This window comes from Gossypium hirsutum, chromosome A08 (genome assembly GCF_007990345.1).
Source record: "Gossypium hirsutum isolate 1008001.06 chromosome A08, Gossypium_hirsutum_v2.1, whole genome shotgun sequence".
NCBI classification, from domain to species: Eukaryota; Viridiplantae; Streptophyta; class Magnoliopsida; order Malvales; family Malvaceae; genus Gossypium; species Gossypium hirsutum.
Window position 1 is genome coordinate 5,526,284 of NC_053431.1, and position 15,497 is coordinate 5,541,780.

The following is a 15,497-nucleotide window of genomic DNA, read 5'->3' on the forward strand; positions in this document are numbered from 1 at the left end:
CTAACTTTTTCCTAAAATTTTTAAATATTTCCGATTTAGTCTCAAACCGTTTCTAAAGTGTTTTTAAACTTTCAAAGATTTTAATAATGGACTCTATGTATGTTAATGATGAATCATTTTATGATTTTTGAAATGTTCGAAATGAATGATTAAATTGCGATTACTCGATAATAATCCGAAACTCTATTCCGGCAATGGATACGAGTTAAGGTGTTTCAATTCATATCTAAGCCAAATTCATGGGCATCTTGAACTGGCAAATAGAACAATAATGGCTCTGCTTCTGCTATTTCTCGATATCTAAGCCTAATTCATATCAATACGTATCGATACCTAGAGAAAATCCAGAACCACTCTCCATGTTGGCCTCCACGATGCCATCCGCGTTCGCCACTGCCGTTCTTGCATTCCTCCTTTACTTTTGTTCAAAAATCATCCACGACCTATACTTCTCCGCTTCTACCTCCTCGTGCTACACTGTCGCCACCTTCGGTGATTTATCTTCCTCCACCGTCGGATCTGCTTCTTGCCTTGCTTTGTGAGGACAGACTTTTTTATAATGCCCATACCTTCCACAGTCAACACAAACCATGGGTAAGACCTGTTGAATCCTCTCTTCAACCCTGATCTTCAAGATTAAAGGCTTCCTCAAATCCACACAAACTGTTAGTCTAGAAAATTGACACCTTGATTTAACATTCGTATTGCGGTCAATTTTCACCACTGATCATATCGCATTCCCGATAAATTAATTTCAATAAGCTCTTAGAATACATCTCCTCTAGTAGCCCAGGTAGACAAATCCAAACCATCAAATTTTAGGTAGTGATTGATCTGTCATAAAGGTTGGAGTCCATGGCCGTACCATAAGGTATTGGCCGAGGATAGTCCACAATCCCCCTGATAAAGCAGCAAGGTAATCTTCATTCTCATGAAATTTAACTGAAAAATAGTCATTTTCTAAGTCCAAAATTTGAATTGGACGTTTTGTTTTCCAAATGGCCTGTAACTTGCTAGACATGGTGAGATAAGAGATCCTTCTGCCAAGAAGTTTAAGAATTACAATCTGATATATCCTTTGGGCGATATACTGGTGTACCCGATCAGAGAAAGTAATAGAAGAGATACCATCAATAACCTCATTTGTAGCATCACCTTCCATTAATTCAAAATCCTCCTCCTCCGTCTAAGGTTTCTCACCATCAGCACTTTTACCTATCAATTTGTCTTTCCATGATTTGTTTGTACCACCACTTGAGTTCATCGCCATTCCTTTCACATCCAATATGGGATCATCTGGGTCAAGTGATTCCTCTAGTCTACAACGTGTTGTCTTAGTTGAACGTCCAATGCCGCCACCGAAAGACGACATTATACCAACGCTCTTCTCCATTTTAGTAAATTTGGTCTTTTAGATCTTCTTTCTTATACCTGATTAAGGTTCAAACTTTCCTCCAAATTTTTACTATTGTCATCCGCAATAAGAGATTTTTGAACCGTCATAAAATAATTAAAGAAATTAGTTACTTTTTCCCTAATAATGAAAATGTTTCTTTTATGCTCAAATAAGAAATAATTGAAAATAATACAATATTGTCTCTCTATAAATTTCAATATTTTAAATTACAATAAAATTATAATTAAAGATTTAATATATACTATGATTAGTATAATAATAACAATATTTACCCACAGCTAGTTAGGAGCCAAAGTAGACTTCTTCCCTAGCTATTCGAACCAAATTTGAATCATAAAGTTATCATTGTTGGGATAATTTTATCTGAATATCTCTCCGACCTAAATGGTTCAAATTTGAATCATGGAATCTTCATTGATTTATTTGTATGTAGTTTAGATTACTAAAAAATACATTTAAAGATGAATATAAAGTGTAAATCAAAATTTTTGTTTTAATACAATCTAAGGGAGTCAAATAATAACAAAATTAATGGAAATCGAAAGTATTCATAGCCAAAGGTCCATATCAAGGTAGCAGTATAGGTCGGGGTACCATTTTTGTTTTGTTTGACATATTTCGTTGTATCGTATTAAATCTATTGATTTTTTTAAATATTTTTGACACACATATAAATATATATATATATATTTATAATCCGATTTTTAGTTTTTTGATAAATTATGTATACATTTAAATATTTTTTTACATATATATTTATAGTCTGTTTTTTTGTTTTTAATAAATTATATATTATATAGTCAACTTTCTTTATAACAGCTCTATTTGCCTGTTCAGATTTTGCCTACTATATCATATAGAGATAATTGTTGTAAGCTTATCATAGAATTTATATCATGAATTTCTATCAAATAGAGGAAATAAAAATTATGTTTAAAAAAGAAAAAAAATAGGAATCAAATTAAAAAATTTAAAAGACGTATAGCATGTGCATGTATTGCTTTTATGAATATTTTATTTTATATTCTTTCACATGATTAATTATAAAGTTCATAAATCTAACAGGTACAATTAATCAATGAGTTAAATTAATTAATTTATCATGAGTTACTAAATTCAAGTAATTAGTTTATAAGTTTATGATATTCCTAGTAGAATATTTAATAGGGAATTTAATAGTTTATTGAATCTATATCTTTAATTACACTCATGAAAGATTATTTTCATTTAATAAAATATGATTAATAAATTTTTTCACTTGAAATTTAATCATTTTATTATTAAAATGATATTTTAATTAAGATCATTTTTATTTAATAAATGATAATTAATAGACTTACTTATATGAAATAGCTATAATTTTACTTAAAAAATTAGACTATATGTTGTTACAAAGAACTAATTTAATAAACAACGTACTTCGTAACTATTGATGTTGTTATAAATGAAAAGTTGTCATAGTGAAATGATGTTATAGCGGGTGGCTGTTATAGGGACGGCGGATTCTATATGCATATATATCTCAATTACATCCATATAAATATATTTATATGTAAATATAAATTTTAAAATTATAAGAATTTAATTTAATATTTATTAATTTTAAATTTAATTATAGAAAAATTAAAATGATTAAGATAAAAAAATTTAAAAGTTAGTTTAAAATATTAAAATTCTATATCAACCAATACAGGTTAGTATATATCAGTATTGATTGAAACAAATCAAAACATACAAAAATAATCAAAAGGCACCAAAATTTTAACCGAAACAGAACATAAACTATTTGGTACCAATTTAAGACTGTACTGGCTGGTACGGTACCAACTACCAACTCCATATAGCTACTTCCCATATCATAGCCAGCTCATCAACACACTGGTTTCATTAAAAGCATGCTTCATTGTTGTTTGCTGGAATTCCCTGAATATCGAAGAAAACAAATGGTTACTTATAGACTTGTTCTCAATATTCTCAATAAGACAAATAACATTAGTAGCATTAAGTTGAATTTCCATATTAACAATATCAAGAGATTTTGCAAAATGGAGGGCATCCTTTAGAGCCCACAGTTCCATATGTCTCACTAAGCCCCTAACCCAATGTCCCTCATGGCTTCGTATTGAACTCTTAGCTCCATCCTTGTCCGAGTCCCCCACCGAAGAATCTCCGGTATTAAGCTTGTGCCAACCAAGAAACCTGCACAATGGTGGAGATTGGCTTTCGTTTGATTGGTGTGGAGAAAGCATAGAACTCTCGTCTCCTGCTTTAGCCAAAATGGTATCAACTACATTAGCAAAATGAGAATCAGCAGAAAAAAAACAACAAAATTGCTAGTTAACCAAACCTGCCACATAAAGAAACAAAAGACAAATTTCCATGGAACTTTTAAGGACTTGCATCCACTTTTTAGAAGTAATATTAATAGAAATCCAATCCTTTAGGACCAAATTCCCAAAATTATTACGGGGGACTGGTGGGTTAATTTCCATGGAATTTTAACAATTAATCGAATCAAGATTGCTCAATTATCCTTTAACCAGATCATAAGCACTAGAGAGGCTAAATCGGCCATTTGGGGAAGGACCTCAGGTGACTGTATCCACCTCATTATAGTAGACGGATGCTAGACTATTAAGCAGAGTTATTAACAATGGCTGAGACTGGTAAGGGACCATTGTCCCAGCCTCGCCCAACTTGTTCGAAAGTTAAAAGCTCTTCACCTCGATTCAACAAGTTTTCTAATTGCCCATACCCACACCAATTCTCATGCCAAAAACCAATGGATGGTACCAGGAATTAAGTTGCATTACATAAAATAGTTGCGTATAACAACCATGGATGGTAGCTTGTATAACCCTGAACCCTCAATTATTTATATTCAAAGCCGATTTCATATTCAAATTAAAAATATAAGCTTATTTCTTTATATACACATATACATCATAACAAATGTTTAGAATTTCTAGGCCATTTTCATAAGATTCTTGAAACTTTAGTCTGCCAAATTACTTGCTAACAACTCTGACTCAACTCACTAAATCTACATTCACTATGACACATATCTAAACCATTCCATTGAAACTCGACTCAACTTGATTAAACACACTGCTGCGGACGAAGCTTCCGTAACAGCCACTTCTTCCTCAGTTTAACATCCAGTGCCATAAAAGTTTTTGCTTTTATTTCATCTTCCAGCAAGTCACATGCATCCAATATAAGGTCTTCGTCCATGTCAGGTAGCGCCTGTACTGCTGTAATCACATTCTCTATCGGAATGGAGTTGGTGTTTCCGTCATCCTTCTTCTCTGTTAAAGATGAAACAGCGCTTGCCATCTCTCGGAGAGCGCTGGCCATGCCATCATCTTCTCCTCGTGATTTCTTTGTATGTGCAGAATTTAACCTGTTTTCTGGTTGACGCTTGCACTTCGGGTTAGATCCAGTTGTGTTTGAATCCAGATGTGCTGGCTCCAGCACGGCACCGATTTCATCTTCACTTGAAACAGATGTTACAGGAGACTGAGAACACTTTGTTGCTTGCCCCGGCTTCACTTCTTGAACCCCGTTTTCTGGTTCCGTACATTGAAGGGAAAAGCAATCACTTTCATCAGGTATGAGTTGCATATCAAACACAGGTATTTATAGTATGGCATCGGTCGAGTCATGAATTGTCGTGCATCCTTATGTCCCTGCATTTTAGTACATAACAGCTTTTTCAAATCCCATATAATGAAACCATTATTATAATGATATGCATCAAAAGTCTCTCTATTACTTCTCAAGGGGCTTTTAATAGTATACCAAACAAATCGATGAACAAAATGAAATGAAGGCAGTATCATCTTCCTCGTAATATCGTTACCCTTAAACTGCATCACTCAAACTCTTCATTTATTTGAGGAACCCATGTCCAACACCAATACAAGCATGGAAAGATGACCCTTCAAATACATGAAAAACTAAGAAAAAGTTTAACATACTCGTGTCACATACATACCGACATATCAAAACAACATTGATCTAAAGAAATAAAACAATGCCATGAATTCTTGATGGTGGATATTAAGAGGCTTCCATGTAGATTATGCATGCATCGGGTATGATTTAACATAACTGAACATCTTATGGATAATATGGCCTAGACGATACGAGCATCGACAGCAGTTCAAGTATTACACATAAATACATACCTTGATGTACTCTTGCCATACACTATCATCAGCAATCACCATTTGACGGTCATCATCCCAAGCAAATCCATCCAATTGAAGAAGATTCTTTATTACATTATATTGCCTTCTTAGAGTTTTATACCGATTCTTTAGTATGTCCACATCATAATTAGAACCAAATTTCGCATTAAATGAAGCAATCATCTCTGTCCATGCCTCCTTGCAAAATACACCATCAATCTGGTTCCCATTCTGCAATTGCTCAAGCATAAGATCAATGAAAAACCGGTCCATTGGTGGTTTCCAGTACATCCTAGAATGACTAAACAGTGGGTTTGTTGTTGCATTTGGCGTCACCTCCGTTGTGTCCTCCACTTCTTGGGGCAAAGAGATACAATCATCACCCACACCAATTTCATGAACAGCCTCCACAGTTCCTTTATTGCCACATTCTGGTTGAGCAGCTGATCCTGTTATATCATCACCCGAGTGTGATAATGTCTTGGGCAAATTAAAGCCTGGTATCATATTATATCAGCAACATATAAAACCTTCTAACAATGAGATACACCAGACTCATGTTACCTGTACGCTTCTGTTCCTAAAATATCCATGTTTAATGCCTGTGTCCGACAAATATTTGTATATAGATATGGTATATGATCCTCCACATATATGGAAAAGCTTAGAAAATAGAGCATACTCGTGTTATATACGTATTCATATCCAAGACTCAACCCTGAGTACGGGTAACAAAGCCCTAGACAAAGAATTAGTAGTATGAAGGATAGAACTTTTACCCTTTATACCAACTATCCTATCTCGATACAGAAAACAAAAATCATTAATGAAAAAACTTATAAAAGGTCAATGCATATCCGTATCTGAAACTCACTCTAAGTTCAAAACCGGACACGGCGTTAGTCGTGTCAAGGACAAAATTATAACCCTTTTTCCAAATTACCCTATCTCCATAAATAAACACAAAGATCATTCATGAAAAAACTTAGAACAAATTCATGCGAACTAGTCCAGAGTCCGGACATATTCATTTTCAAACCCAACACTCAAAGTGGACCACCAAACTTAAGACCTAGTAGTATCAATTATTGAATCATTACCTGTTTTCCTAGCTGAATTATCTCCATATATAATACCCAGATCATCGTAGTAAGGAATAGTTTTAACTCTGTAAGGACGTACATCTGGGTTTACCTGTAAATAAGCAAACCCGTAAGATCCTGCAATGCAAAAAACCCTCAAAATCATCAAATAAGTAAAGCATTGAACCTTGATATATTCATCCCAGATTTTGTTCTCGGCGATCACCATTTGTCGAGTCGAATCCCAGTTAAAACCCTTCTGATTCAACAGATTCTTAACAGCTTTGTACAGATTCCTCAGTACTTTGTACCGGTTTTTCAGCACATCCATCTCGTATTCGAACTTGAACCTCTCGTTGAACGATGAATTCATGTTCATCCATGCCGTTTTGCTGAAAACATAATCATAGAACGTAATACGTTCATTGTTTTGCTCCAACATGAGATCGATGAAATATCGGTCCATCTCGGGTGTCCATTTCGTCCTTGATCGATCCAAATTGCTCTTGGCACGGATACCCATTCTTGAACAACTTAAAAGGACAAGGCATTATCAGAATTGAAAGGCAAGAATTATGAATCAATGTAAACATTTGGGCATGAAATAAAAAATAAAAATAAAAACGACCCATAAAAGAAAAAGGAGAAGAAGAGAGAGAATGGGTTTAGTTGAGTGAAAAATGTATACCTTGGATTCGAACATGGGAAAATAGAGGGGCAAGAACCTGAGTTTTCTGCAAGTGTAAGGGTAAGGTTTTCCTGGATAGTGCTCCGAATGCTTGGCGGCTGGAATTAGATAATAGACATGAGGAGTGGAGTATCCGTGATTTGGAGTTATCCCACTTCTGAAGGATAAGAACGTTGATAATTTTTCATAGATTAGTTACAGCCAAAATTACAATTGTTCTTTTACAAGCTTAGGCAAAAGGTTTGATTGTTTCACTCAAAATAGATTTTGAAAAATATTTTAATTTTTTATAAAAATTAATATTATTTATTGTTTAGATAAATTTATGGAAAATATTTTATGTTATTTTGACAGATTTTTTGAAAATATTTCATAAAAATTATTTTCAATGAAACAAACATGCATTTAAGATTTATGATAAAGAGTTTAAAAGAAGTAGTAAATTGATTACAAAGTAATGTTAAGGTGAAATTATAGTAAATAATGAATCTTCATGATGTTAAGGATTAAATTGTAAACTTTATAAAATTTATAATTGAAACAAGTAAAGCGATATGCATGAAAAATTGTCATGTGAAATAATATAATGAATTATTTGATTAAAGTGCTTATATGGTGAAAAATAAATTCCATCGAAATAAGGACTAAATTGAAAATTGTAAAAAAAATTTAAGTGTGAAACAATTCAATATGTGAATATGGAAATTATGATTAAAGCTTATTGAATGTGTTATGAGATGATGAAATATGCATAAAGTATTGTAAAAATGAGTTGTGGAAAAATATGAAATTTTTATGATAACAATGACTAAATTGTTAAACTTGAGAAAATATGGGGGTGAAATAATAGAAGTAGAATACATAGAAATTTGATATGTGAAATAAGATATTGAGATAAATTATGTGATTAAAGTGTAATAAGAAAGAAAATTGGTTTAATATGATTAATTAGTGAATAATAAATTCTTATGGTAAAAATGGACTAAATTGAAAAGTTATGAAAGTTTATAAGAAAATATTTGATAAGTGAAGAATGTAGTAGAGAATGTAACATTTCGGTGTTTTGATCCGATGTTCGGGTCAGACATGGGGGTGTTGGCTAAATTAACCATTTATGCCCCCCACAAGAAAGTTTATTAGCCAAATAGGTCGTATTTTTGAAATTTTAGAGAAATAGATCGATTTTAACGAGAATGTGTGAAAGCCTGTTTAGCTGAGCCCTTTATGTATAGGTGGCAGGAAAGTGCACCCAACCCGACACACTTTCTGTTTAAATAACATTTTTTTACTTTTTAAATATAATTAATATTTTTGGTTAGATGTTTAAATGTTAATAGTTCGATTCTTTTCTTTTCCCACTCACATTTGTATTTTTTATTTCATTTTTTTAAGCTTTTGATTATTTTTAATTAATGTTTTTAACATATTAGCTCTTGTAAGTTCAATTTCTCATCTTCTAAACATATTTGTAATTATTTTTAATTAATAAATATATTATTTTCAATTTTCAATTTTATATTTTGAATTCATCTTTTTAATTAATATATTTTTTATTCATAAAATCAAATAATTATTACAAATATCATTAGTTTTAGTAAATATAATTTTTATATGTGTAATATTTATTTTTCAATACATATCATGAGTGTAAATTTTAATATTATATATTTTTGTATGTATATTTAAAATATTTAAAATAAAAAATAAGAAAAACATAAAATCTTTAATCACCAAACACTTCTATAGTAGTTACTATACGTCACATTCCAATACGCCAGAAAATTGTAAGTGGCAGATTATACTACGCTAATCAAATAACTTTACAGCTTTACGCCTTAAACTCAGATCCGCCAAACTCAGGATGTGACATTCATCCTTCTACAGTCTTGTATTATAATAAATTACAGTAATTTCATGCTAATTTCAAAATATTCACATTTTAGTCCCTAAGTTCAAATTTAATAATTTCCACTTTACAAACTAGTCTCCTTTTTTTTTTTAAATCTAAGCTCAAAATCTATCAATTTAATACAAAGAAGTTTCAAGATTCAACAATGACAACTTTTTTTAAACTTTAACAATTTCGCAAATTGATATACGGGCTAACTAAATCAAACTTTCAAGAACTTTCAAGACCCAAAAACATAAAAATTATAAGCTTACCAAATCAAGGACTAAAGCTTGAACGTTGGTAAGGGTTTTTTTTTTCCTACATACGGCCTTTGGAAGAAAAGATGAAAGAGAAAATTTTTTTTCTTTTAATTTCCTTTATATAGTTAGATTAAATTTAATAAAACTTGGTCAATTAACTTAGTACTACACATGGTTAAGCAAATATAAGTGGATGATGGCATCATCATCCAACATCCAACATTATAAATAGGTTCAATTGTTCAATTGATCCTTTAACTAATTAAAAATTCATAGTGATTAATTTTTACCACTTTTATAATTTAGTCCTTACATTTTAATTAACTCTCCTATTGATAGAATTAAAGAACCAAAATTTAATTAAACCTTATACTAATCTCGTAAATATTAAATATAATAATGTTTACAAACTCACTCATCGAAAATAGAGTTCAAAAACCATTATTTTCGATACTATTGAAAAACAGGCCGTTATAATAATAAATTTAGCCCTCCAATGTTTACAAATTCTATCAGTTTGATCCTAATTCTAAAAATTCAATATATTTAGCCCTTAACCTTACACATTCTACCAATTTAATCTTGATTCTTAAAAATTCAAAATAAAAAATATTTAAAATTTAATTTTACTATAAAAATACATAAGAATTTATAAAAATTAAATAAATATAAATAATAACTAGAATATTTCTTATAAGGACTAAATTGAAATTTTTATAAAATACGATGAACTAGAAGTGAAAATTTTCTAATTAGTATGGAGGGATTAAACTTGAAATTAAATCATGAAAACTACAAAGCAATGTTAATTGGATAAGTACAAAAAACACCAAAATAACCGAAAAACACCTTGCTGTAATAGTGAGTGACTGTCATAGAAAGGGTTGATTGTATATGCATATATATCTCAATTACATCCACATAAATATATTTAAATGTAAATTTTACAGTTATAAGAATTTAATTTAAGAATTATTAATTTTAAATGTAATTATAAAAAAATTAAAATGGTTAAGATAAAAAATTTAAAAGTTGGTTTAAAATATTAAAATTTTGTACGAACTGGTACGGGTTATTAAGTACTGGTAATGATTGAAACAAGTCAAAACACACCAAAATAACCGAAAAGCACCGAAATTTTAACCGAAACAAAACATAAACTATTTGATACCAATTTAGAACCGAAATGGTAGGTAGTAGCTGGTACGGTACCGACTACCAACTCCATCTACTCCCCATATCTTAGCCAGCGCATCGACACACTGGTTTCCTTAAAAGCATGCTTCATTGTGGTTTGTTGGAATTCCCTGAATATCGAAGAAAACAAATGGTTACTTAGAGACGCATTCACAATATTCTCAATAAGACTAATAACATTAGTAGCATTAAGTTGAATTTCCATATTAACAATATCAAGAGATTTTGCAAGATGGAGGGCAGCCCACAACCCCAGTTCGACACTGATAGCTCTCGGAATAAACTCTTAGCTCTATCCTTGTCCCTCATGGCTTCATAATGAACTCTTAGCTCTATCCTTGTCCGAGTCCCCACCGAAGAATCATCGATATTAAGCTTGTGCCAACCAAGAAACCTACAATGGTGGAGATTGGCTTTCGTTTGATTGGTGTGGAGAAAGCATAGAACTCTCGTCTCCTGCTTTAGCCAAAATGGCATCAACTGCATTAGCAAAATGACAATCAGCAGAAAGAAACAACAAAATTGCTAGTTAACCAAAACTGCCACATAAAGAAACAAAAGACAAATTTCCATGGAACTTGAAGGACTTGCATCCACTTTTTAGAAGTAATATTAATAGAAATCCAATCCTTTCGGTCCAAATTCCCAAAATTAGTACGAGGCACTGGTGGGTTAATTTCCATGGAATTTTAACAATTAATCGAATCAAGATTGCTCAATTATCCTTTAACCAGATCATAAGCACTAGAGAGGCTAAATCGGCCATTTTGGGAAGGACCTCAGGTGAGTGTATCCACCTCATTATAGTAGACGGATGCTAGACTATTAAGCAGAGTTATTAACAACGGCCGAGACTGGTAAGAGACCATTGTCCCAGCCTCGCCCAACTTATTCGAAAGTTAAAAGCTCTTCACCTCGATTCAACAAGTTTTTTAATTGCCCGATACCCACCCCAATTCTCATGCCTAAAACTAATGGATGGTGCCAGGAATTAAGTTGCATTACATAAAATAGTTGGGGATAACAACCATGGATGGTAGCTTGTATAACCCTGAACCCTCAATTATTTATATTCAAAGCCGATTTCATATTCAAATTAAAATATAAGCTTATTCCTATATATACAAATATACATCAGAGCAAATATTTAGACTTTCTCGGCCATTTTCATAAGATTCTTGAAACTTTAGTCTGCCAAATTACTTGCTAACATTGACTCTACTCACTGAATTTACATTCACTATGACACATATCTAAACCATTCCGTTGAAACTAGACACAACTCGATTAAACTCACTGCTGAGGACGAAGCTTCCGTAACAGCCACTTCTTCCTCAGTTTAACATCCAATGCCATAAAAGTTTTTGCTTTTATTTCATCTTCCAGCAAGTCACATGCATCCAATATAAGATCTTCGTCCATGTCAGGTAGTGCCTGTACTGCTGTAATCACATTCTCTATCGGAATGGAGTTGGTGTTCCCATCATCCTTCTTCTCCGCTAAAGACGAAACCACGCTTGCCATCTCTCGGAGAGCACTGGCCATGTCATCATCTTCGCCTCGTGATTTCTTTGTATGTGCAGAATTTAACCTGTTTTCTGGTTGACGTTTGCACTTCAGGTTAGATCCATTTGTGTTTGAATCCCGATGTGCTGGCTCCAGCACATCACCTATTTCATCTTCACCCGAAACAGATGTTACAGGAGACGGAGAACACTTGGTTGCTTGCCCCAGCTTCACTTCTTGAACCCTGTTTTCTGGGTCCGTACATTGAAGGGAAAAGCAATCACTTCCATCAGGATATGGGGAATTGCATATCAAACACAGGTCTTTATAGTACGGCACCGGTCGAGTCATGAATTGTCGTGCATCCTTATGTCCCTGCATGTTAGTACATAACAGCTTTTTCAAATCCCATATAATGAAACCATTATTATAATGATATGCATCAAAAGTCTCTCTATTACTTCTCAACGGGCTTTTAATAGTATACCAAACAAATCGATGAACAAAATGAAATAAAGGCGGCATCATCTTCCTCGTAACATTGTTACCCTTAAACTGCACCACTCAAACTCTTCATTTTAATTGAGGAACCCATGTCCAACACATATTCCAATAAAAGTATGGGAAGATGACACTTAAAATACATGAAAAACTTAGAAAAAGTTTAACATACTCGTGTCACATCCATATCGACATATCAAAACAACATCGATCTAAAGAAATAAAACAATGCCATGAATTCTTGATGGTGGATATTAAGTGGCTTCCATGTAGATTATGCATGCATCAGGTATGATTTAACATAGCTGAACATCTTATGGATAATATGGCCTAGACTATATGAGCATCGACAGCAGTTCAAGTATTACACGTAATACCTTGATGTAGTCTTGCCATACACTATCATCAGCAATCACCATTTGACGGTCATCGTCCCAAGTAAATCCATCCAGTTGAAGAAGATTCTTTATTACATTATATTGTCTTCTTAGAGTTTTATACCGATTCTTTAGTATGTCCACATCATAATTAAAACCGAATTTCGCATTAAATGAAGCAATCATCTCTGTCCATGCCTGCTTGCAAAATACACCATCAATCTGGTTCCCATTCTGCAATTGCTCAAGCATAAGATCAATGAAAAACCGGTCCATTGGTGGTTGCCAGTACATTCTAGTACGACTATATAGTGGGTTTGTTGTTGCATTCAGCGTCGTCTCTGTTGTGTCCTCCACTTCTAGTGGCAAACAGATAAAATCATCACGCACAACAATTTCATGAACAGCCTCCACAGTTCCTTTATTGCCACATTCTGGTTGAGCAGCAGATCCTGTTATATCGTCACCTGAGTGTGATGATGTCTCAGGCAAATTAAAGCCTGGTATCATATTATATCAGCAACATATGAAACCTTCTAACAATGAGATACACCAGACTCATGTTACCCGGACTCTTCTGTTCCTAAAATATCCATGTTTAATGCCTGTGTCCGACAAATATTTGGACATAGATACGGTTTATGATCCTCCACGTATATGGAAAAGCTTAGAAAAAAGAGCATGCTCGTGTTATACATGTATTCATACCCAAGACTCAACCCCGAGTACCGGTAACAAAGCCCTAGACAAAGAATTAGTAGTATCAAGGATAGAACTTTTACCCTTTATACTAACTATCCTATCTCGATACATAAAACAAAAATCATTAATGAAAAAGGTCGATGCATATCCGTATCTGAAACTCACTCTAAGTTCAAAACCGGACACGGAGTTAGTCATGTCAAGGACAAAATCATAACCCTTTTTAAAAATTACCCTATCTCCATAAATAAACACAAAGATCATTCATGAAAAAACTTCGAACAAAGTCATGCGAACTAGTCTGGAGTCCGGAAATATTCATATTCAAACCCGACACTCAGAGTGGACCACCAAACTTAAGACCTAGTAGTATCAACGATTGAATCATTACCTGTTTTCCTAGCTGAATTATCTCCATATATAATACCCAGATCATCGTAGTAAGGAATAGTTTTAACTCTGCAAGGACGCACATCTGGGTTTACCTGTAAATAAGAAAACCCGTAAGATCCTGCAATGCAAAAAAACCCTCAAAATCATCAAATAAGTAAAGCATTGAACCTTGATATATTCATCCCAGATTTTATTCTCGGCGATCACCATTTGTCGAGTCGAATCCCAGTTAAAACCCTTCTGATTCAACAGGTTCTTAACAGCTTTGTACAGATTCCTCAGTGTTTTGTGCCGGTTTTTCAGCACATCCATCTCGTATTCGAACTTGAACCTCTCGTTGAACGATGAATTCATGTTCATCCATGCCGTTTTGCTGAAAACATGGTCATCGAACCTATTACCTTTATTGAGTTGCTCCAACATGAGATCGATGAAATATCGGTCCATCTCGGGTGTCCATATCGTCCTTGATCGATCCAAATTGCTCTTGGCACGGATACCCATTCTTGAACAACGTAAAAAGACAAGGCACCAACAGAATCGAAAGGCAAGAATTATAAATCAATGTAAACATTTGGGCATGAAATAAAAAAAAATAAATTAAAAACGAACCATAAAAGAAAAGGTGAAGAAGAGAGAGAGAGAGAATGGGTTTAGTTGAGTGAAAAATGTATACCTTGGATTCGACTCTGGGAAAATGGAGGGGCAAGAACCTGGGTTTTCTGCAAATGTCGGGATAAGGTTTTCCTGGATAGTGCTATGAATGCTTGGCGGCTGGAATTAGATCATAGACAAGAGGAGCGGAGTATCCCAATTCTGGATTTATCCCAAATATCAAGGATAAGATCGTTTATCATTTTCACAGATTAGGCCTGACAAAGAGCCCAAATGTTTATCAATAAATTCAACATCTTCATATTTCATAATTAAACTTAAGGTAATGTAGATATTATTTTGGTCACTGAAATTTGTTTATGTCATTTTTGTTATTCTCATTTAAAAATTTGAAAATTATAGTCACTTCACTGTTAAAATTTATTAATCTTTAATTTTTTTTATAATTTTGTTAATACAATAAATTTTGTGTTAATTGAGAATTTGTTTAAATTAAATACAATCTGATGAATATAATTTTATTTGAGTTTTAGAGTTGATTTGATAAATTTTAATTGTTAATAATTATAAATATTCATTAAATTAACTTTAAACTCCGAATTAAGAACTACAAAGTTAACATTGTTACATTTAAATATCAAAATATATATAACTTTTGTGAATTGTATGTACTAA

At 32.9% G+C, this 15,497-nt stretch overlaps 1 protein-coding gene and 1 pseudogene across 6 annotated transcripts; both read right to left on the reverse strand.

The window, feature by feature from the left end:
• Positions 1–4,321: 4,321 nt before the first annotated feature.
• On the reverse strand, positions 4,322–7,541 carry LOC107949575 (L10-interacting MYB domain-containing protein-like; annotated as a pseudogene).
• A 4,277-nt stretch (positions 7,542–11,818) lies between these two features.
• LOC107949578 (L10-interacting MYB domain-containing protein) lies at positions 11,819–15,045 on the reverse strand. 6 transcript variants are annotated; one of them, XM_016884313.2, is made up of 5 exons: positions 14,884–15,045; positions 14,376–14,712; positions 14,206–14,299; positions 13,113–13,564; positions 11,819–12,609 (listed from the first exon to the last, which is right to left on the reverse strand). In XM_016884313.2, exons 2-5 carry the CDS (start codon positions 14,709–14,711, stop codon positions 12,022–12,024), a joined length of 1,470 nt encoding a protein of 489 aa, XP_016739802.1. In that variant the 5' UTR covers position 14,712; positions 14,884–15,045; the 3' UTR covers positions 11,819–12,021. The 6 variants fall into 6 exon arrangements, with proteins under 6 accessions (XP_016739802.1, XP_016739793.1, XP_016739777.1 ...); XM_016884304.2 differs by having other exon boundaries at positions 13,113–13,579; XM_016884288.2 differs by having other exon boundaries at positions 13,113–13,612.
• Positions 15,046–15,497: the final 452 nt, after the last annotated feature.

What these genes read in the sequence shown, in the direction of transcription:
- LOC107949578 (XM_016884288.2), bottom strand. Translation starts at nt 14,711, where the DNA reads ATGGGTATCCGTGCCAAGAGCAATTTGGATCGATCAAGGACGATATGG. An exon ending in TCTGGGATGAATATATCAAG is followed by an intron (nt 14,300 to 14,375) that starts GTTCAATGCTTT and finishes TCTTATTTACAG; the next exon opens with GTAAACCCAGATGTGCGTCC. An exon ending in TATGGCAAGACTACATCAAG is followed by an intron (nt 12,610 to 13,112) that starts GTATTACGTGTA and finishes ACTAACATGCAG; the next exon opens with GGACATAAGGATGCACGACA.